The 22,023-nt window shown below is 42.8% G+C and overlaps 1 protein-coding gene across 1 annotated transcript in view; it reads left to right on the forward strand.

The window, feature by feature from the left end:
• LOC117746248 (receptor-type tyrosine-protein phosphatase mu-like) overlaps positions 1 to 22,023 on the forward strand; it is a 136,173-nt gene that overhangs the window by 103,874 nt on the left and 10,276 nt on the right. Inside the window, 10 exon segments of the mRNA XM_034555273.1 lie at positions 89 to 169; positions 801 to 827; positions 2,583 to 2,594; positions 3,744 to 3,937; positions 5,397 to 5,405; positions 7,816 to 7,903; positions 8,885 to 8,961; positions 13,216 to 13,252; positions 18,685 to 18,782; positions 20,965 to 21,081. Of these exon segments, the coding sequence (XP_034411164.1) occupies positions 89 to 169; positions 801 to 827; positions 2,583 to 2,594; positions 3,744 to 3,937; positions 5,397 to 5,405; positions 7,816 to 7,903; positions 8,885 to 8,961; positions 13,216 to 13,252; positions 18,685 to 18,782; positions 20,965 to 21,081 (740 nt within the window).

Here is a 22,023-nt window from a genome sequence, read left to right on the forward strand (position 1 = left end):
TAATACATTATTATTAAAGTCGTGATTACTAAATCCACCACTAAGCAATGCCAGACTATTGATTGTCTTGTGTTCTGTTCCTGGCTAGCTGGATCATCGCCCTCTTCCTTCACGCTACCTAAAGCCAACACTCTCAGTGCTTCCATCCCCACAAACGCCTACTACCCAGGTAAACACACACTGTATGTCCTCACACTAATCTGTTGGTCAACAGAGCAGTGTTTAGTGTAGAAGCAGTGGTGGAGAGTGAGACCGGAAAGGTGTGATATGCAGATGTCATGACACCTTCAGAGGTGTTGGGATGAGTTGATGAGAGAAAACCAAATCAGTAATAATTAGTTTTATGTTCATCGTAAGACCTATTTTTATGTAAATGCATACTAATAAAGTGATGGGTGGTATGAATGAATTTAAGTGCTTTCAAAATTAGAAAACAATTTCACAAATGAGAAGGTAGATAAATTGACTTTGGATGGGTTTTACACCCTGCTACATCTGTGGCCTGTAACAGAAAGGGTTTTTATATTCTCAGCTGTTCAATCATGACTTTAATTTCTCCAAATATGCTTAATTGTATGTATTATGTAATCAGATCATAGCTGAGATGAAGTTAAGGCTAGATTTATAATCAACTAAATGTAGTGTATAATTAGCTGTTTTTTGGGGACATATGATGATGCCGTCTTGGCAAACTGTTATTTTTTGCTATTGTTGTTTTCTGTGGATTTATCTTGGCTTCTTTCATTTACTGCAATTCTTTTTCCTCCTCCAACTTCTGCACTTGTTGGGGGTATGAGCAGATCCCTTTGTGCCAACTGCTATCTTAGGTGAGACACATTTCCTTTTCCCATTGCTGTTGATTATGTATTCTTACTTCTACGTTGGAGAACATTACAGTGCATTACATTCATAAGATGGCTGTTTTGAAGACTTAAAACTGTGAGGACTAAAAAAGCACAGATTATTATTTTTTTCTCATTTTTGGTTTGGTTGGCTCTTTTACAAAAGATGGCTTCCTCACCTTCATACCTGCCTGCTGCTTCTCCCCCCCCCCCCTTCTCTCTTCCTCATCCTTCCCCTCCTCTTCCTCTCCCTCCTCGTCAAACGAGGGGCTCTCCTGTGCTGAGGCTGCCTTCACTCCATCCCATCCGCATTGCGTGTCGTGCGTGTGATGTCACATACATGTTTGACCTCTCATATGCATGGACAGACATGTGGACTGGATGTGGAGGAGTGTCTAAGGGGGGCAGTGGGGGTGGGGGGGGGGGGGGGGGGGGGGGGGGGGGCAGTTTTCCCCAGCGCCAAGGTTACAGTGTGCTGAAAGCAGAGCAGCTGCACTGAGACACAAACAGAAATTAAACTCTTGGCCCCCCTCACCAAAAATCTCAAAAACGAGATGCGTTCGGTCTGAACATCTAAAGTCTTGCATTAGCTGTAATGCCCCCCTTCCCTTTCCTCTCTCCTCGCTACGCATTTTACTTCCCTCCCCTCCCTCCAAAACAACAACCTTTTCTATTATCTTTTAATGTCGCTCCCCCATGCCTTTGGCTAACTGTTAGTGACCTACTTGGTTTTGGTTTTGGTTTTGCCAGTGTTTATTCATCCTGTTCAGTGATAAAATAGAAATATAAAAAAAAGTATTTTTTTCTTCTGTTAATTATTTCTGGCTTTTGTTGAACATGCACATCAGCCCAAAGTGCAGCATCTTAAATGAGCAGAATGCGTTGCTATACCGGAGGAGCACATTGATGTAGCTGCTAAGTGGGGCACTAGAACTGTAATAATTTAATACTCAAGGCCACGAAGAAAGATGCAATAAGCAACTCTACTCCAGCGCCACCACAAGCACCATAACTGCTTTAACAAGTACAACACTTTCAGTTTTTCCTTCCACATGACTGCAACTTAAAGCAGTGTCTTTCATCATCAATGGTATGACAGCTGCTTATGTTAGTTCCACATTTAATGAGGCATGAAACAATTAACATGAAGTTGTCAGCCAGAAAAGGTTACATGCTTTCACTTGCGACACATTCAGTCACAGAGTTGTCTCATCAGTTGAGGTTAATGATCAAAACTGATTAGATCATAGAGGAGTGGTAATTTTTTTGGATTTTTATCGCACACCCCTATTTAAAAAATAAATAAATAGATTTGCTACAAATGCAGGTGTTACCACTACCACATGCAAACATAATTATAGCAATTAGAGACAGAAATCCTAAATGTCAGAATACAAAAAAAAAGAAAAAGATTTGAAACAATTACAACTTGTTTTTAAGACAACCAGTATTTCACCATTAATTTCTCCCTTGAAATCCATGACTTCCTTGTTTTGTTCTTTTACTTTTGTCTTGCACTGTTGAAATTGCCCCATCCATCCACTCAACATCCCCCTTGACTAGGCTTTCTACCTCGGCCATTTGGAGTCAGAAGGCATGTGATCTTGCCCTGTAGCGTAGCTCTAAAACACTCTACTGTAACAGGTTCTCATGCTGTATTGTTGCTTATCCCCTCTCTCCTCTCTTCTCCTCTTCTTCTCTTTACATACGTAACCTCCTATTTATCTGCTATCTAAAAAGTGCCCATTAATGGTAAGTTTTCCCAAGTGGGCCCTGGGTTTGGGGGAAGGAGGTGGTGTTTACTCAGAAAGCAAGCCAAAAGTGAGAGGCTGCTTCTGACATGGACATTACGACATTTATTGCATGACCAGTGGACATGTTAGCATCTCACCACCCTCCGCACCATGCCACCATTAGCCTAGCATGGTCAAAGTATGTACAGTGCCCCATGGCAGCATCACCCCATGCATTTTCCTCCCATCTCCGCTTCCCTCCTGTTTATTTTTAATTTTTTAGGTTTTATTTTATTTATTTATTTTTTCGGGGGTCGAACGGGTGGCAGGGGTTGAATCCTCGCTGTGTTTGTGTGATGCTTCTGAACATGCTCACTGTGGCCCACCGCACCCACTCACATCCTCCTCTTCCATGTTTCTGGACACCCTCCATCGTCCGCTGGCTCCCCACAGCATCTGTGCCTCATGTCTGCCACTGACTGGATTACAGTATGAAAGCGCTGGAATGGACTCTGACTCTCAATATGAGCTGCATCTCAAACCATCATACTGTACTGCCAGTAAAAAAAAAGTAAACTTGTTGTTTTACAGCTCTTCATGCAGACTTTTACAACTGCTCTATACTGTTTCTTGCAGTTGAAAACTCATTTTAGTCTGACAGTAACCATATTAAATGCTAATAGTGTAAGTGCTGTACTTAAAGGGCCTCATATATAAATGGCTTTATGCTGTCTGACAGCAGGCCTGTAATATTACATATTTTCCAGCCACACACTGAGACAGATGGACCTGAACCTTCCCACCACATGACTCATCCTATTACTCAATGATGTTGTGTTGTTGTGACCATCCATAACAAACAGATTACTAGTTGAGAGTTGTTTGTCAATCTGGAGGGTGGTGACATAATGCTTAACAGTAAATGAGATAATGTGTTCTGTTAATGGGAACAATTGTAATTGAGATATGAAATGGGACACCAACACCTAGGCAACCAAACTCCACTTTGTGTGCCATTTAGCTCGTAAAACACCACTGCCATTTACTGCTTCAAGCATTATGTCATCCGTATGTATCTGATAACAATATACGGGTTTATCATGCGATGCTGGCTTAAACCTCTGTGTCCTGACCTGCTCTGGCCTGTCCCTGTTGTTGTGTCCCACAGATGAGAGCCAGAATATGGGCAGCGACACCAGCAGCCTGGTGCAGTCGCACACCCACTCGCTGAGGAAGCGGGAGCCGGTCGATGTGCCGTACCAGACGGGTCAGCTGCACCCGGCGATCCGCGTGGCGGACCTCCTCCAGCACATCACCCAGATGAAGTGCGCCGAGGGCTACGGTTTCAAGGAGGAGTACGAGGTAGGACGTAACCCAGGTTGCAAACACAAATAAAGCCTGGTGATAGACTTGTAACTTCTCCACGGACATTCTCGAGTATAAATGTGTATCGGTCTAATGCGAGGCTTCGTCTGTGTCATGGTGTAAGGTCCCATGCCTCTGTCACTGTCTCTCTCTCTTTCTGTCTCTCTCTGTTTTGCACCGCGCAGCAGAACTGTTTTGTCTCTCACCAGATGCACTTTTATGATAAATTGTTAATGTACCCCGTCTCTGTGTGTTTACGGTGTGATTCGTTTTGTTGCTCATCTGTTCCTTGTTGTTTGCAGCGAGCACTGTGCACCGTGTGTTGCTGTCCCAGTTCCCCTCAGAGACTTAGCTGTGTAGACCAACGTGAAATGCAACCCCTGCTGCCCCCCCCCCCCCCACACACACACACACACACACACACACACACACACTCCAGCTAACCATGTGTTAGCCATATCCCCTCCTTCACTTGAATCAGGTCCACTTGCTGCTCTCTTAAGGCTGTTGTCACATTACAGCGTTCCTAATCGGATACCAAGACAAAAGATTTTGCCCCAGATGAGCATCACTCTCATTTCCTCTCATTAGTCTGGAGGCTGGCAGGGCTTGGCGGTACTCCAGCCTCCTCGCCATCCCTCAGCACCACACTAGCAGGCCTCATCTCACCCTGATGCCACGCTGCAACAGACTGGCTTCAAGCTATACTTTTAACATCCGTCTTTTGGAATATCTCATCTGTATCACTCCAGTCTTTCTATCAGACATCACATCTTTTTCTTCACCCAGAGAATGTATTCCCTTTAACTGTCTTTTGATTCATCTCTTTTTCAGTAACTTTCTTATTTACTCCTCCCAGCGTTGTTTCCTTGCTTTCCTCTCCCTCACGTCATCTCACTCCCTGCTTAGTTCTTGCTAAATGCGGGCCAGATTTATCAGTAATTAACTCCCCACTTCCCCCTCATGACTGCAGAATTAAATAATGCAGCCTCCCATTGCTACCTGCAGCATCAGATCATTGAAGGGCTGGGGTGCTATGGGCTGCCCTCCGGGCCTTATCCATTATGGATAACGGTGTTTTGGGTTCACGCGGCCGGCATCGCATGGATGCGTAACAGTCAATCAAAAGGATGTAACGCCAACGACTGATTGGACCCCGTCTCCTTACCCTCCTTACCTTGCTGTACTCAGCCTGTTGTAAAACAAAAGGCCTGTGGGATGCTTAAAGCGTGTAATGGGGCTCATTCTCACTTGGCTAGAGCGATTCATTTGTGTGTTGTGTTCCGCTGCTGTCTTCTTCATATCAATCTTGTCTTAAGGTTAATGCCCTTTTTAACCGTTTATTATTGATGATGAGATTGGAGCTCAGTGCACCTCTAAACCTGTTGACTTACACTGTGCTATATCTCTCTCTGACCCATGCTTCTTGTTATTCTGTACGTTAACTTTGGATCAGATAAACGAGGTAAGCCAAAACTTTTGGTTATTTGTGATTTTTTTGTAGATGATGTCACAAACTTGACAGATGGATGGTGCTTGCTGGATATTTCTAAATCCCTGTGGGATTACATCATCTCACATTTATGATCTAGTCTGAAAAGGGCATTTACCAACAGCAGTAACCAAAGCTTTTGATAGTCCGCAGATGATAAATTGTGTGAAATAGTCATTTTCTTTTTTGTAAGATTAGAAACTTATCTTAGATCCATAAATGCTCCATAACTTAATGCTTATATTTCTTTACCAAGCTTTTCAAAAGCATACCACTCCAGTACAATGTATAAAAAAATGAAAAGGAAAAAAAATGTAATGTAATGTGTTAATGTAAAATTTTTGTAAGATAACATAATTCCCACCAGCAATTGCAGACATTGTAGGCTACTAGTTAATTACAAATGTAGGTGTGGGTCTACAAATTCATTAGTGTGTTTTATTATCACACAGCCGAACCCACCAAATCCCAAAGTTAATTTACAATGTGGACCAAACAGATGATAAGACTGGTAATTGGAAAACAGGGAGACTGCCCGTTTCACACTTTATGTTGTGTACTTTGCAAAAGCTTCATAAAGCTGTCTTTATCATAAACTATCACAACGTATTTGCATGTCCAAACCCTTCTGCACGTCAACTTACATGTGAATGTGTTGCATCTAGTCTAATCTAATCCTACAGGCTCCAACCACAAATGAACACCAGTCTGTTTGAATGAGTCTCCTTTTCTCACACACTAACTCATGAATCCAGAAGCAACTCACTCAACAATTATGCTTCTTTGTGTTAAACATCCTTTTCTATTTCATCTTTTGCTTTGCCATAGTGTGTATTGTATGTCAAGTGCTCTGTTGTCACTATACTGTATGTAGGTGTTCCCATAGTGATTGTTCGCAGATAAAGTGGTTACGGTCCGAGCAGAGCTGGGACTGGAGTACAGCCGCTAGCCTGTAATTAAAAACATACCAATTTGGATCTGGGTTGATGGGAATAATTTGAGGATGGTGAAAAACTACCAGCAGATGCACTAAAATGAAATATAACACCAACCTTTACTACAAAATAGTTTTTACAGGCAGAGCCGGCAGTTTCAATCACTGTCTCGAGATTTTTAGGCAGCCAAGTATTCCCAGTCTGGGTATATAGCCTTTTAATTGAAAGCTTTCATATAATCTCTGCCTCATTATGAATTCAGCCTCTAAACAGATACAATAGCATCTGAGATAGGCAGGGTCACTCAGTTTAAGCGAGAACTGTTGGCAGGTAAAGCCTTTCGGCTTGAAGATGATTTGTCTTCAGATGCTTGATGTTAGACCTGAATCCTTCAAAGTGACAGAGAGAACGACGTTGGCCCAAGCGCTTACTCAAGACATACTTCCACAGGAGGAAAGGCCTAAGTAATCCATCTCCGAGACATGCTCCCATCTTCACTGGAAGGATGGGACATATTTGTAGCCTATTAAAGCTGTTTCTCAGTGAAATCACTAATCCTCTGGACTTAATATAGGAATGTGTGTCCTTGCACGGTATCCGAAAGGCCTTTATTTGCTAGACAAACGGCCCGGTGCCTGGAGTATAGCACTGAGATGAATGATCAAGTCCTGGAACACTGATGATTGAAGACAATGCCCCCTCTCTCTCTCCGACTGGCTCGGCACCCTAAAAGAAGCTCTCCAAACAATCTGTTAAAGCTCAGATAAATGCTTCCGAATCCTTACTTTCAGATGTTCTGCATTCTAATGTATTAGCAGACTTTTTAAATGTGCATTAGCCGAATATGTTAAAGCCAGAACAATAACATGTTTTTGTCCAGGCTAGTCTGCTTGGAGCCAACCCCACCCGCTCCTGCTGAACAGCGGTGGACTGGCAGTGGAGACGTATTTTCATAATTTGGCTTAATTGTGCCTGGTGTGCCATCAGAATGGAAATCTCCCCAGCGAGAGATGATACATATTTCATGAGGGTAATCTGAGCGGCGCAGTTTTGATCTGCAGACGATGAGCTGGCTTTATTTTTCCCCGCGACGAACTGATTGAGTCCTTCAGAAGAGGCAGACAGACAGCCACTGCGGTGGCGCCGCCCGGCTGAGCGGCACAGGGGGAGAGGTTTGAGTGTGACACCCGCCGCTTCTGTCCTAATGGCACTAGCTGTTTGACACACCTCCCCAGGATCCACCACCCTCTCATTGTTTCATGTCTAATAATGATGTGAATATATCTCTCCCCGTGTCTTCTTTTCTATTGCCAATGTTCCCTTTCCCTTTTTTTGTGGAGCTGAAAGAGGAAGATTGTGTTCTTTAGCCTGGTTATCATTTAGAGTGCTCACACATGACACCATATTTCATCTCCCCCCTCTCTGTTCTCTGTTTTCTGTCTTTTCAGAGCTTTTTTGAAGGACAGTCTGCGCCATGGGACTCTGCCAAGAAGGATGAGAACCGCATGAAGAACCGATATGGGAATATTATTGCATGTGTGTACAAAGCACCTCCTGAGCGCTCATGAATTTTTGTGTGTCGTCCCCATTCTTCTGGCTGATTTATTGGCCAGGCTTGTGACTCTGGATAACTATAAGCTGCTCAAACAGAGTTTTATTATCAGCCAACGAGAGCAGCTTTGACCTTTCCAATCTACTTTTATATTCATCTTCCTGCAATGTCTTTTCAGTTATGAGAAATAAGCCATGCAGCATAATGGCACATAATATGCCTCTGCAATGTTGTTAGAAATGTTTATTTTATATCAGAATTCATCGTCTTTCCAAACTTGAGAAAATGTGCTAATTATTGCCTATTGTGACAGTTCATTTTAGCCTTCTTTGATCACTGCTGTCACAGAAATAAACCTTGAATAAAATTACTTTAAAGTTACATTTCTTAACTTTGGACTGCACATATTGTACAGAAGATACAATTGCAACAATCTCCATTGCTTTGAATATGAACACAAATCTAGTCAAGCAGAAGATACAACTGCAACAAATTATATTTATTTGACTATGAACACAAGTCGAGTCAAGGCTGCATTGTTTTCATTTCATTGATGTGTCTGACATAAATGCATGTTCATATTCGAAATAATTGTATTCAGGTGACCTTATTAACCATTAAGGTTTTTCCATTAAGAAAGTTTCAAATGGCTCAAATCAGTGAATTCCCAAAGAAATATTTTTATTTTTCTCCTAACTTCTCATCATCAATGTTTCAAACTGACAGCAGCATCATTGTGTTTTCCATACAGGATCAGTCACATGACATGAGCAATGTTGCATTTCCACCGCTCTGTTTTCATTTGTACCACAGCAAGGAGCCCGTCTTGTCACTCCTCCATCACCACTTCCTGTTCCTCTCTTTTACCGTCGGTCTCTCCGTCCCTCTCACGCTTTTCTTCTCCTGATGCCCTCGTTAATATGATTAATTCAACGCTGGTTTCTTCCTCTCTGCCTCTCTTCCAGATGATCACTCCCGTGTCAGGCTGCAGGCCCTGGAGGGGGAACAGAGCTCCGATTACATTAATGCAAATTACGTTGATGTAAGTACACACACCAGCCAGTGCCACCAACGCAAAGGTCACTGCGCTTCCTCTCGGGGAGAGAGAGGGCGCTGGTGCCACCGTTGCGGGGGGCCTGAGGGACAATGCAGCCCCTACTGCCTGCCCATCACACACACACACACACACACACACACACACACTGTCTTTATATTAAACTTTAAAGGGCTGCTGTATCATTCTATTCGTTGGATATATTAAGAGGAATGAAGATCAGAGGTTGACAGTGCTGGGAGAGAAAAAAGGCAAACCAGCACACAGGGGATACTGAGGTTATAGTTTTGGACTTTGCTTTGAACAACAGCATGAACACGATGTGAAAACCCAAACTGAGAAGAAAAGGAGGGGAAATTCCATGGATGATTTATAAGCAAAGTTATAACGATGGATAAAAGTGAAAAAAAGAATACAAGATACACAAAGAGAGCCCAATATGGTGCCTTTAATTTCACAAATGTAATAACATATACAGAAATGGCCCTAAAATAAGTCAAAATTGTCCATGTGGCATCTATAACTACTCTGTTGGATATAATGTTGCCAACTTATATTCATTAAGGGAAATATTAATTAATGTATCATCCTAAAATTAGTTAATTTGTCTTTGCTTTCCATGACGGACAATATTGCTGTCACAAACAAATTCTTCATGTAAACATTTTTGGGATTTTCTGATTTCATCACCTGACTGCAGCTTTTGCTTATGGAAGGGGTCATTATGTGACATCTTCATTGTTACGTCTTGTCACTTTGAACAATTGAACAAGCAACAAGTCATTTTCTGGTTGGGACGGTCTTGAGAAATTACAGCCTCGCTCTGCTTCACATCCTCATAAGGCGGATGCCTTCTTCTCTACTGTTAGACACTGATAAAACTCCAAGTTTATTAAAGCAGACGCCGTAGCTATCTCCAGAGGTTTTGTTATACGTCTTACCACAGGAGAGAACTTGCACCACAGCACTTGCATGCACTCAAGTGACTAAGCATACCTTTACAGTAAGTAAAAGTCATTAAAAAGTGGCGTGACACGTGCCTTTCGTTGAAAACAGATCTAACCCACTTAACTCACACAACATAGAACCTCCTGATGTGACCTGATTAGCTGTTTATAGCAGTGTTATTAGCAGGATGTGACCAATCACAGCAGCTCACTGGCCTCTTTGAGCAGATGCTTCCGCCTCCATGAGTAATGGCCTGCTGATGTTCCTGACTCTCTAAGTGGTTTTCTGCTCAGGAGAGAACTCTTACTCCGTCTCCCATCTTCTCTTCCCCCGCCCCTCTAATGTGGTAATTTGTAATCTCTTGTTACGCCTTCAAACATAAATTCATAATGCAAGGTGTGCCACGGCAAATGCAGGCGGCTTAAATTATTTACCTTTCACACTATTCAGTTTATGGGCCATTATGCTGCGAAAGGGGCGCTGCAGAGAAGACTCACAATGGAGCGGTCCCCATTATAAGATAAGAATACACGCATATTAAAGAGGGCTCTGATTGAAAAGGATTTCCACTGCACTGCCAGCTTCATTGAAAAAGTACTTAGTAGAAATGCAGGCAGATGGGTAATGATGTTTTTGCTCTTCAGAAAGCTTTTTAACCCATCTAGAAGCTTGTCCTGCCCAATAAACTCTTATGTGTAAAACATTTCCCACAGTATTTGTTATTGTGCTCTATTATACTGCCGATTATTTCCAGTCATGTACGAGTAAGCAGAGCCAGTGGGGTATGTTTCTTTTTTCTGCAGCTGATTGAGTATTTTCATAAGCATTTAGGAGGCAGGAAACATATTGTTATAGCCTTTTGTCTGCAGAGTGGTGTTTGTGTGCACACAGGGCAAACACTGGTTTTCTGGGGTTGTGTAGAGTTTACTAAAATAATGCAGCGATGAAACATCTTTACAGTTAAATTTACATTGAACATAACAGCAAACCGTTTTATAACTAAATGTATCTGCTAAATGTTCACCATCAACAAATTGTGTTTGGTTTTCCCCACAATAGCTTTCCTGACGACTGAAGCATGATCGATGTAGATATAAATACGCATGGTGTAAATTATTTTGACACGGAGCCGTCTACAACAGCAGTTCCCAATTTTTGCCAGCATTGGCATAAAATCTAGCCTATGACGGGAGACGTTGGCCAATCACAAATCATTTCAGACACAGGGTGTTTCTATTGGCTGTTCTACAATATGTGCATGCACGTCCCATCAGAGGGTGGCAGCCTGATTCAGGTTGCTATTGCAGCATTGCCGACAACTGCCTCCACAACAACTAAGACGAGTGTGACAATATCGACGAAGCTTTTCAAACGTGGAGAGAAAGTTTTGCTAATTAATTAACTAGTAACTAGTAATTCATTTGTAAGTAATTCACATAGTATGCAAAGCGACAAAGTCTGCATATGGAGGTGATGGAAGTGGATGAAAGGGTCCAAAATACACATCTCACTGAACAGTGAGATGTGCAGGCTCACTGAACGCAGGACAAAGTCTCGTACAAACCGTTGTAAGAGGATACGTTACACAGATCTAAGTTTAATGTTAACATGAGCAATCAGGAGTTCGTTTTGCTACACATATTATTTATTCTAGGCCTAAAAGAGGTGTAAATATCCAGAGGTAGACAAGAAATACTAGACAAAAGTATACGACCCCATTGAAGGTTCCTGCTCTACACGACGGCCATTACAGAACACACCTTAAGCCCCTAACGGTTTAGTTTTATATGGTGCATTAGTTGTGCATAACAACAAAATTGTAATAAATTACCACAAAGCGACTGACACACACAAAAGCTGGGGCTTACACCGCCCCTTAGGGCCGAGGGCATCAGGGCAGTTTCTCACCGAGCTTTGCTCTCCCCTTTGACTTCTGTGCAGCATACCTATTTTATACTTGAACATATATTTTACCAAATTGGTAAGTATTGTATTTTGTACTGTAGGTGACAGGGTCAGCAGCCCAGATGAGCAAGAGTAGGCTATCTAATATTCAGGCTGAATTCATGCCCACAAGCAAAAACATTTCATGCTGCATATTTACACATTTTACAGCCCACTTTTACTGGAAAGAATGAATGTAAATGTAATCGTTATTACGAGCAATGCAGCAAAATGCAAAGAGCATAACACATATTTAATTCCCCTTTAGTAATTTACACATCCCTGGGATCAAAGCGTGTTCAATTAATAATTTCAACAAGGACATTTCTGTGTTTATCTCTTTGTGTTGATCATGAAGAAACACTCTTATGTACCTAACATGCTTCTAAAAAGCCTTGAGTCCAATTATAGTAAGCTCTACTCACCTGACAGTCACTGTCAGGGCCCTTCTTTCTTCCAGTCTCTCCTCCTCTAATCCGACAGCGTCCTGGGCCTCCACTTTACTTGACAGAACTTACATGAAAGCACAAACAAATCTCCTCCTCAGTCCAGAGATAAAGAAGTCATTAAAAATGGAGGACAGTTTGAATGAGCTGAAAGAGCCCTGTGGATGAGAGAGAGAGAGAGAGAGAGAGAGAGAGGAAAATATCCTTTGTGTCTCTCTCCCTTCATTGGAGGAGCGTTAATCACAGTCCAAGTTAAATTGAATATGAGTGAGATAAGCAGAGCAGCAGGGGTGGGTGGAGGGGGGGAGAAGACAATCAAGAGGAGGCAGGGCCGGAGAAGAGCCTTTAAGTCCTAATGTTTTGTTTCCTGCCTTATATCTCTGGAGAGAAGACAAGGAATTGGACAAATAAAACTTGAAGGGATTAGAGTAATCCGTGAAAGCAGGCGCCTATTGTGAAGATCAGTGCTGTTAGTTGTATCTCGGGGATTATCAACACTTTGGCTGCTTACTCCAGAGGTGTGCTGCATATATAATTTGTGATGGAGAGTGTTTATGCATCTTGCATCCAGCAGCATCCATCACTAGCTCTCAGTCGTGCATTTACCGCACTCAGTCAGATATCGGTACACACTGTGCACAGCAGACCGTGCACAGTGTTTCTTGAAAGCGGCACGCACAAACAATTTCTCTCAAGGTGGAGCAACAGTGAAGCAATTTGTTGCTACAGAAACGGGACATCTGAAACTGTTAACTGGAATATGTGTAAATCTTTTCTGATCAGTGGTGTCCATGCAAAGGTCAACAGACAGTGTGTGTTTTCCTAGAGAGACGGCTCCATGACAGCTGGTCTTCTACGAGTAGAAAGTAAAATGACTCTTCTCCCACTTTTTGTCTGTTTTCAGGGCTACCATAGACCAAATCACTACATCGCCACACAAGGTAAGAACCACACTTTCTAAAAAATTGAGAGGCACTCTGGGTTGAAATGGGCGGTGAGAATCTAAGGCTGTCTAGTTTGTTTGGGGGGATGAATGTGTGCAGGTGTTCAGGAATATTTCTCAGAATATCCCCATAGTTGTTTACATACGCTCTTGCAAACTCCTCTTTGATGCTCAGTCAACTGTGTGTTCAGGGAATCTGGTACTGCTCAGTGTACACACACACACACACACACACACACATGCCGACACACACTTATGGACCTCTGAGGAAGCAGAACAGCACGCTTTCTCTCGCTGTCTCTTCCCTCTTTCCTTCCATCGGTGGTGTGGGAGCCATTAATCAGACCGTCTGGGAGAAAGCTGAATAAATAAATGGATTATCTGACATGTACAGGCACATTTTGTCACTGTGTTAATCTGGCGGGCAGATTCGCAGGGCGAGGAGCACTTACCATGACCCCAGAGGTTAAGTCTGATTGATGGTTAATTGTTATGAGTTTTGCGTCAAGAGCCTCACTTCCACAGCACGGGGCTGCGTGCATGGGGATTTTGCATACCGCTTTGGAGAAAGAGAAAAAGAAGAAAAACCAGTGGAGGGAAAGGAACAAAAAAAAGAAAGAGGCGGTTTTGCGAAGAGGCTTTAATGGATTCACAATCTGCTTTGGCGGAGCTGGGAGTTGCATAATTACCTGTTTATTAGTGCATTGCCTCGCTTCCGCAGTGTCTCAATTAAAACAACCCTCTATTTGCTCTTACTTCAGAAAGAGATGGCATACCAATCAGGCAGTAAGCACAGCACCTGCTTTATACTGACCACCGAGTCAAACATTCAAAACTAAGACGCCTGTCAAGTGCCAACTGCGGGGTTTACAAAAACAAGCCAGTAACGGGCACTTTCGATTCTTTCAGCTGGATGGTTAAGACTATAATTGTCCTAGAGTCATTAAAAGCATTCCATATATCATTTAAAAATATGCATATGGAGATCAACAGTCAAAGAAGCCCCCTCTCTAAGATGAAAAGCTTGAGAAGCCAAACGTGTTTCCATTCAAATTAATTAGCCCCTCATTGGGGGTTTTCTCATTGAGCTTGCATAATTAGTCCTCACTTTGCAACAACAGTATCGCAAGCACTGTGTAGAGCCTTCCAGTACAAAAGAGGGGAGGTGCTTGTGTGTGTGTGGAAACATCTGTATTCTCTGGGAGAGCAGGCCCTTTTATAATTCATCATCAGCTCCGGCAGACTGACAGGAAGGAAGGCTCAGTCTGCTGACACTGAGGCAAGAGAGCAGCCCGAGATGATAGGAAAGCCAGACACAGACGTGTCTCTTTCAGTCAGACAAACTGCATACTGTAGCACCTGAGAAGAGCACCTGGGCATTGGCACAGTTGCTGAAAATGAGTTAGTGGTCTCTCTCCCCCAGTAAAGTTTCTCAGTGAGTGACACTCAAGTCCACTGGGACCAGCGGTAACTCGGAAAATGATGATACCCGCAATAGTGCTGGATAAACTAAAGAAATCGTCATAAATTGGTTGTGGGGGTGGTTGAGGATGTGCTTAATATGGCAGACGTGTTGGATACCGTTGTCCCTGTTCCCTTATGCTATAAAGTACAATGACACTCATTAGTTGGGGGTTTATTGATGAGTCCCTTTGCTCTGTCAAGGTGACAACTGCAGGTAGAACAGCTGTCATTCCATAAAAGCCTCATCACCCAAGCTCCGCTCCTCATTATGTAGGTCATTCTCTCATCCAGGGCTTTTCCGCTGCAGCAATACAGCAATTGAGTCTCAGAAATTCACAGCGCCAACTGCAGCTCACCTACTTAACAGAGTGAGCATATGCATGCGGCTCGACCCTCCCTGTTGGCCGCCCTGCCTCTGTCCATTTTTATGTCCCGCAGATCGTTTAAATACCGATCAGACATGAGCTGCCTCCTGGTCGAGACTGTGAATTACACCGATGCCGGGGTGCAAACAGCTCCGATAAGTCCTTGCTTCCTGCTGGTGATGCGAAAAATATTCATAACGCGGGAAAGGGTTCAATTTCATCAAGCTTTTCCCCTCTGGTCTTCTATGCTCCTCCCTACCCTCCTTCACAAGCACCAAATGTCACGGGGGGGGAGGATCTGCTGCATGTAATATTAATGGGCAAGAGGGGAACGCATCTGTGTTTGTGTGTGACTGTGTGACTGTGCGCACACGTTGATCGGGAGTTTTGCGGCATACCTGGCTGGGGGATTTCTGCAGCTGTCACACTCCTCGTATCTGAGGAGGAACTGAGGAACACAGCGTCGGCTGCAGCATTCGCCCTCTGACAGCTGGAGGAACCGGTGTTCTTCCTCTGTGAAGTGCCTCCTCCAAACTTCTCCAACTAGGTTCTCGAGAGAGCGGAGAGCTCTCTAAACTATTCTTCTCGGCTAAAACCTAAGAATGCAAAGCATTCCCTCGGTGACTCACTTTTGTTGATTTGAGGCATCTTTAATTAAAACCAGTACATCTGCACATCTTCCATTTCAAAGTCACACACATGGTTTGCCCTTATGTCCGTCATTAGAGGTTTTGCAATGCCTTCACAACATTGTGTTAGTTTATTTTCCCAAACAGATTAAAAAATCTTTTTCAAGGAAAATTGGTAGAACCACAAGATATTGAGTGTCCTATGTGACTTTCACCAAGACGCTTGAATCTCTCCACTACTGAGATCTGTTTGTTCTTTTCCAACGATTCATGAGGAGCCATATTCATTTCCTTACGACTGTCACCAAGTCGAGAGCTGCCCAGCATCTTCTCCTCACCTATTTTCTGTCTCTTCCTCTATATGAAACATAAATTGGCTGGCTGAAGCTTGGCAGGAGCCTCCCATTGGATGATTTACCATATAATGCCAAGTGTTATTGTGTTACTGAAGTCCTACACACCAGCTGTCATGCTTCTCAGTCTCCCTCTCCCAAACTTCTCAGCAGTGTGTATCCTCCCTCGGGGACAAGTGTAGGAGGCAGCAGAGTGGGTGGCTCAATCAGGTTGGGTAGTTATTGGAGAGACTGGAAGTGACTGGAATTGGAGATTGAGGTCCTACAGTTACAATCGAGACGATTCTTGCAGAGGAAATAAGGGAATTCAAATGGAAGCTATTGAGGAGCTTTGTTCCAAATTTCTAGATATCCAATCGGGATGGAAAAAAGTCGGCGGAAGTCCAATTCTCAATTTTACAAATATACAGCTAGTATACTGTGCACAATGTTCTTATTTTCCAAAGGGAACAGGCTCGCAGCAGAGACCTGATGTGGAGATGATGGTTCCTTTTCAATCATCCATCTTTTTTTCAGCAAAAAGTCTCGTAAATTTCATTGCTCAGTTTGTGAAAAATTGAAGTGATTTAAACTCTGTCACATGAGGCTGTGCTTGACTACAGTCGGAGGGGAGACAGTCAAGAACTGTTTAGGCACCACGGAGAGCAAATCAAACATGGCTTGATCATTCAAGTCATTAAAATGGTGATGCCACTTTGGTGATGCCCTGAAGATGCTGTTGCAGAAAACATAAACCAATAAGGACCACAAACTCTACAATAATAGCAAAGGATGCGAGAGCTGCTGCAACTTGTGTCTAATAGCTTCTCTTGTTACAATTACAAATGGTTTATATGTAATAAAACCTTCATTTATTGATGGGGCATATTACCTTAATGTGATAGTTTGATTGTTTTGAGATACAGAATGAGAGAGTAAGAGTGGAGGACAGGCAACAAACGTCCACAGCGGGAGATTACTCACCGCGCGTTTCCTTGAATTCTTATTGCATGCCTCCACCTGTTTTTTAACGGGCTTCAAGGGCTTAAATGTTATTGCGTTTCCTTACCACATGGATGAAAAGAAAGAAAATCTGTAATAGTGTGTCTCTGTGCGATGTCTTAGACTGTGTCTCTGTGTGTCTGCATAATCTGTCATGTCTCCAGGTAATTTGGGCCAGAATGCACAACTGCAGAGATTTGCATTCACTAATTAATTTGTCAGAAGTCTTTTTTTTCCCCACTTGGTGCTTGATTAAAACTAATATTAATAATTTTAATTAACCAGAATAATAATTAAAATCCTATCAATCCACAATTATTGCTCAGTGAAGTTTTAAATATTGGAGGCAGTCAATGGTTCGCTGCTCATTTATTTTGATGTTCACCAGACACGTTAGGATCTGGTTCAGTGGAAAGGTTGCCGTTGAATAGATGAGGTGTAGTGGTAATTACTTTGAGCTTTGCCACACGCACACACACATACACACACACACACACACACACACACACACACACACACACACCTGCACACATGCACACACACACACACACACACACACACCTGCACACATGCACACACACACATACACACACCTGCACATACACACATATGCACACACACGCACACACATACACACACCTGCACACACACACATACACATACACACACACCTGCACACACGCACACATGCACAGAGCCTCATCTTCAAATGTGATATTTATTTCTACTCTCTTGTTTTCATCTTTATTTAAGCCCTTTGCTGTAGAGTAAGCACTTTGCTATAAATCTGTAGTAGGAACACTATAAATACATTTGGTTTGACATGTTGTTCAACGCTCGATCCGAGGAGTGAAATGTAGGGGAAATGCTCTATAAACTGCATTGTTGCGGTAGCGCTGTAATACCTCCAAATCCCCTGTGTACAGTATATTGTGTGCGGGTTGTTCTGCTTCTCTGTCTGCCTGTGAAGACAGAGACGGATGTGCTATTGCATGAGGTTATGATCAAAACACGTGTGAATAAAAAAAAAGATGTGTGAGTTTAAAGTTGTAAAGAGTAGTGCATTGAATTAAGCAAGATGTTACTCATTACACATACTAAAAAAACACATACTTTTCTACTTTTTTTTCCCGATATTTTGGCAACAACCTTTAGTTCATCTTTAGAAATCTTAATATTTCGGTGTACAGGAACATTTTAAGCAATAGTTTGATTCCAACTATGTGACTTTGAGTAAGGCCCGAGCACAAAGCCAGCTCAATAAGGAAAAGGTTTTCTTAAGTCCCTTTCCCATTGGGCTAAAAACACCTACAAACATTAAATTCAATTCAGTTTATTTCATATAGCCCAATATCACAAATTACGAATTTGCCTCCAAGGGCTTTTTTTTCAAACATCTGGTGTTTGTCTTCAGTTGGAAAGGTTATATTCAGCAAAAATTCCACTGTCACGGTATCACCGCTTGAGTTGTTGCGTCTCAGTGACATTTGAATGTGACGAACCAAAGGCTGCTGGTCTGCTGTCAGTGGGAAAGGAGTCTATCGGCCATCGGAAAACTGGGATCAGTGGAGAATGTAAAAGAGTGATGCTGCATGTCATTCACTAAATACTCATTCCCTCTCTCTCTCACCCTCGAAGGCCCCATGCAGGAGACGGTCTTCGACTTCTGGAGGATGGTCTGGCAGGAGAACACGGCAGCCATCGTCATGGTGACCAACCTGGTGGAAGTGGGCAGGGTGGGTAATAATTAGATGTTAGCTCTAATCGCATATCTCAAATAAGATTACCTTGCCCCTAGTCGATTGTATCTCGAGGCAAACGGAGCCATCTTTTTTTAGTGCCTTTGTGTGTTTCGACATCAATGCCCGTCTGTGTGTTTGTGTGCATGCGTGTGTGTGTCTCCTATTGAGGCATGGGTCTTGCGTGCTGCCAGCTCTTTTTCCATCTATCTGATCATTGAGAAGTGAGAAGAAACTGATTGATGGCCTTCATTACCAGGGAGGCATCGAGGCAACTGAGTGCTCTTTCATCTGATTGGCTCTATAAAAGGAGATTATACTTCGCTGTAGCCGCCAGCTCCTCCGAGAAACATCTTTTAATGTTGTCCTCATTGGATAAAAGGCGACTGGTATTGAGTAGTGAGGATAGTTCATAAGTTTTAAACTAATGATAGATCCTTGACTTCTTTTGTTCACTTTAGCATGTGGTCTGCCTCGAAAAAAAGAAAGAAAAAGCGACTTCAGTCCTAATTTGTTCCACTTAAGTTGCACTGAAGTTCCTCCCCATTAGGTTACAATCAAGAGAAAATGGAGGTCTTAAAGTACAGTGTAATGCTTTGACTGCCGGGGGATTTTCTCCACGAATTTCAAACACGTTCACACTGACAGCCCCTTAAACACAGGCACACCTTGATTTCGCTGATGTGCATTTTTAGTGGCGCTTAAATGTAGCAGAGCTGATAATGATTCATGGGCCCATCTCCAGGTACCTCATTAGGCCGTTCCTCTACAGTAGCTGAGCTCAGCCCGCCCCGCCCCAGCCCGCCCCACACCTTCTCCACACCTGCTTAGCTGCGGTGCCGTCCCCGGTGGGCCCGGCCCCCAAACCGTCTGTTATATGATCCTTGTCCAATGGCGGGCGGTAGGCACAGTTGGTCCCAGTGACGGTGGCTCCTCAGAGGGCCCCATAAAATCACTCCACCATATCACAGTGGGCCATCTGCTCGGCACAGTTGCTGATGAACTCTGGGAAATCTTGGCACACACAGCCTCTGCGTCCCGCTGGTTTCACACACAGAGGCGGCGCTCGGCATGCTTTGATGTATGAGAGATTTGGTTTGGAAGGTAGTGTGTGATGAGGTGATGCTACCTGTGCTTCTTTTCCAGACACTTTGTCCATGTGAGCGAATGAGTTCAAGTGCCACGCACACACAGTCACACTGTCATAAGTGTGCCCACGGAAAAGAACATCTGTGTGTATGCCGGCATAATTTAGCCCATAGGCTAGTTCTACCCAAACCAGGCATCTGATTCAGTGATCTAATAACGTAATGGCTTTTGCCTAAATCAATCTGTCTGGAAGCGGACGGTGGATTTGTGATTGTCATTGGGGATTAGTCATCAGGGGTGTCAGAGAGAGGGGGCCTGAACGTCCCCCTCTGCCTGTGTCACTCCACAAACCGAAAATCTCATTTCATTCCTAATCAGCGCAAAGACTCCAGAAATAAAAATTGAATCTAGTTGTGGCTGATGTCACATGTATCCCTCATCAAAAATTATCATTCTCTGATACACCTCCATGATCTCAATCTTTTTCACCAGCCTTACTCCCCGAGTATCTTCAGTTTAATTGAACGGGGGACTGGGGGGTGGGGGAGGGTGTAATATTTCCAGTGGGGTGTTTTAGGTTTCTGTTGGGAAATCTGTTTTAAACAACTAAGGGTTTATTATGTCATATCATTATTGGAATGTTATTATATCTCCCTCATCCAATTGTAGTACAATATTATATTTTATGTTTTGTCCTATTTCTCCGCACCGGTAGTCAAAAACTTACGGTGGACAAATCTTACTCCTCCGGTCTACCTTTAGAGTTATTCTTACTTTATCGATGTGAGAATGAAAATGTAATAATGTGAGAAAGAGCTCTCCATCATTACAAAAGATTCCCATTTACAGCAGATCCTTGACCAGGGGTTGAAACTAATACAAAGCAGATCTCATTTTGACTTCAAAGGAATTAAATATCAGGTAGCAAATGTGGCATGACAATTATCTTTATCGGGCAAAAAAAATGATGGCCTGCAATTTTGAGTGTGCAGTGAAATACAGCATTGTGTGTATGCAAATGTGAATCCAATGCAATTAGCATAATCTATTGGGTGCATGTGGTTTTAAAACATACTTTTGTCACTCTCAGGTAAAGTGCTGTAAATACTGGCCTGATGACACTGAAATCTACAGAGACATCAAGGTGACGCTGATAGAGACTGAGCTGCTGTCAGAGTACGTCATCAGGACCTTTGCTGTAGAGAAGGTACAATTATGAATCTCTATTGTCCACTAAGAGGTTTGAAAAAACATTCATACTTGTGCTCGGTACTCGACCTCAACCTTTGGCTATTGAACAGTTTATTTGAAGAAGTTACAGGTTATGTGCTTAAAGCACCTTTTAAAAATGTCTTTACTCCTGTGACTTGATTATGCAGTGTAAGGTCTTCTCGTTCATTTCCAAATGTGTCCTTTATTACGAGTTATCAAGGTTATAGCATATGATTTGTCCTGCCAAATGGGTTGTCCAATGCTGTTTTGAAATTACTCAAGTTTTCAACAACCAGCATAATCCTGCACAATAAGCAGCATTCCCTCCCCCCTGCTTTTTTTAATAATAAACACATTTGTTGTAAGAAGAAGAATTTTAACAGTATTGACATTTGGATTGCTTTGTAGGCAGCAATGCATGCAGCTCCCAACCTCCACGCCCCAGATCCCACTGAGATGAATGAGTTTCTCCAGGGAGACCCATTGAGACCCTCTCTCACCATTAAGTTCCTGCCATTTAACTTTAAAAATATATTAATTCATGTTGAATAACAAATGTTACAAATGGATATAATTATTAAAGTTTGACTCTTTTTAATCCTAAGCAACAGGCAATGAGTCCACCTATAAAACACGAACTCCAAAAAAATTGCAAAAGGTTCTATTTATATGTTAAACTCAAGGTGTCCAGATCATGGACGTAACATGTAATCCTGTATGACAGGCGGTAAAGAAATAATGCAGTCTTGGACATCTTGTTTGCACATAAATAATCAATCTCCCCTCCTCCACTTTGACCATGCAGCGTGTGTTTGTATTCAATCCAACTCTGTATTTGCTTTAGAAGAACCTCTCATATCGTCTGCACACTGTATCCTCTGTCTTCTCAGCACGTTCTCTCCGTCTTCTGCTGCGCTTTGTGTGTTTAACATGATGA

This window comes from Cyclopterus lumpus, chromosome 17 (genome assembly GCF_009769545.1).
Source record: "Cyclopterus lumpus isolate fCycLum1 chromosome 17, fCycLum1.pri, whole genome shotgun sequence".
Classification (NCBI taxonomy): Eukaryota; Metazoa; Chordata; class Actinopteri; order Perciformes; family Cyclopteridae; genus Cyclopterus; species Cyclopterus lumpus.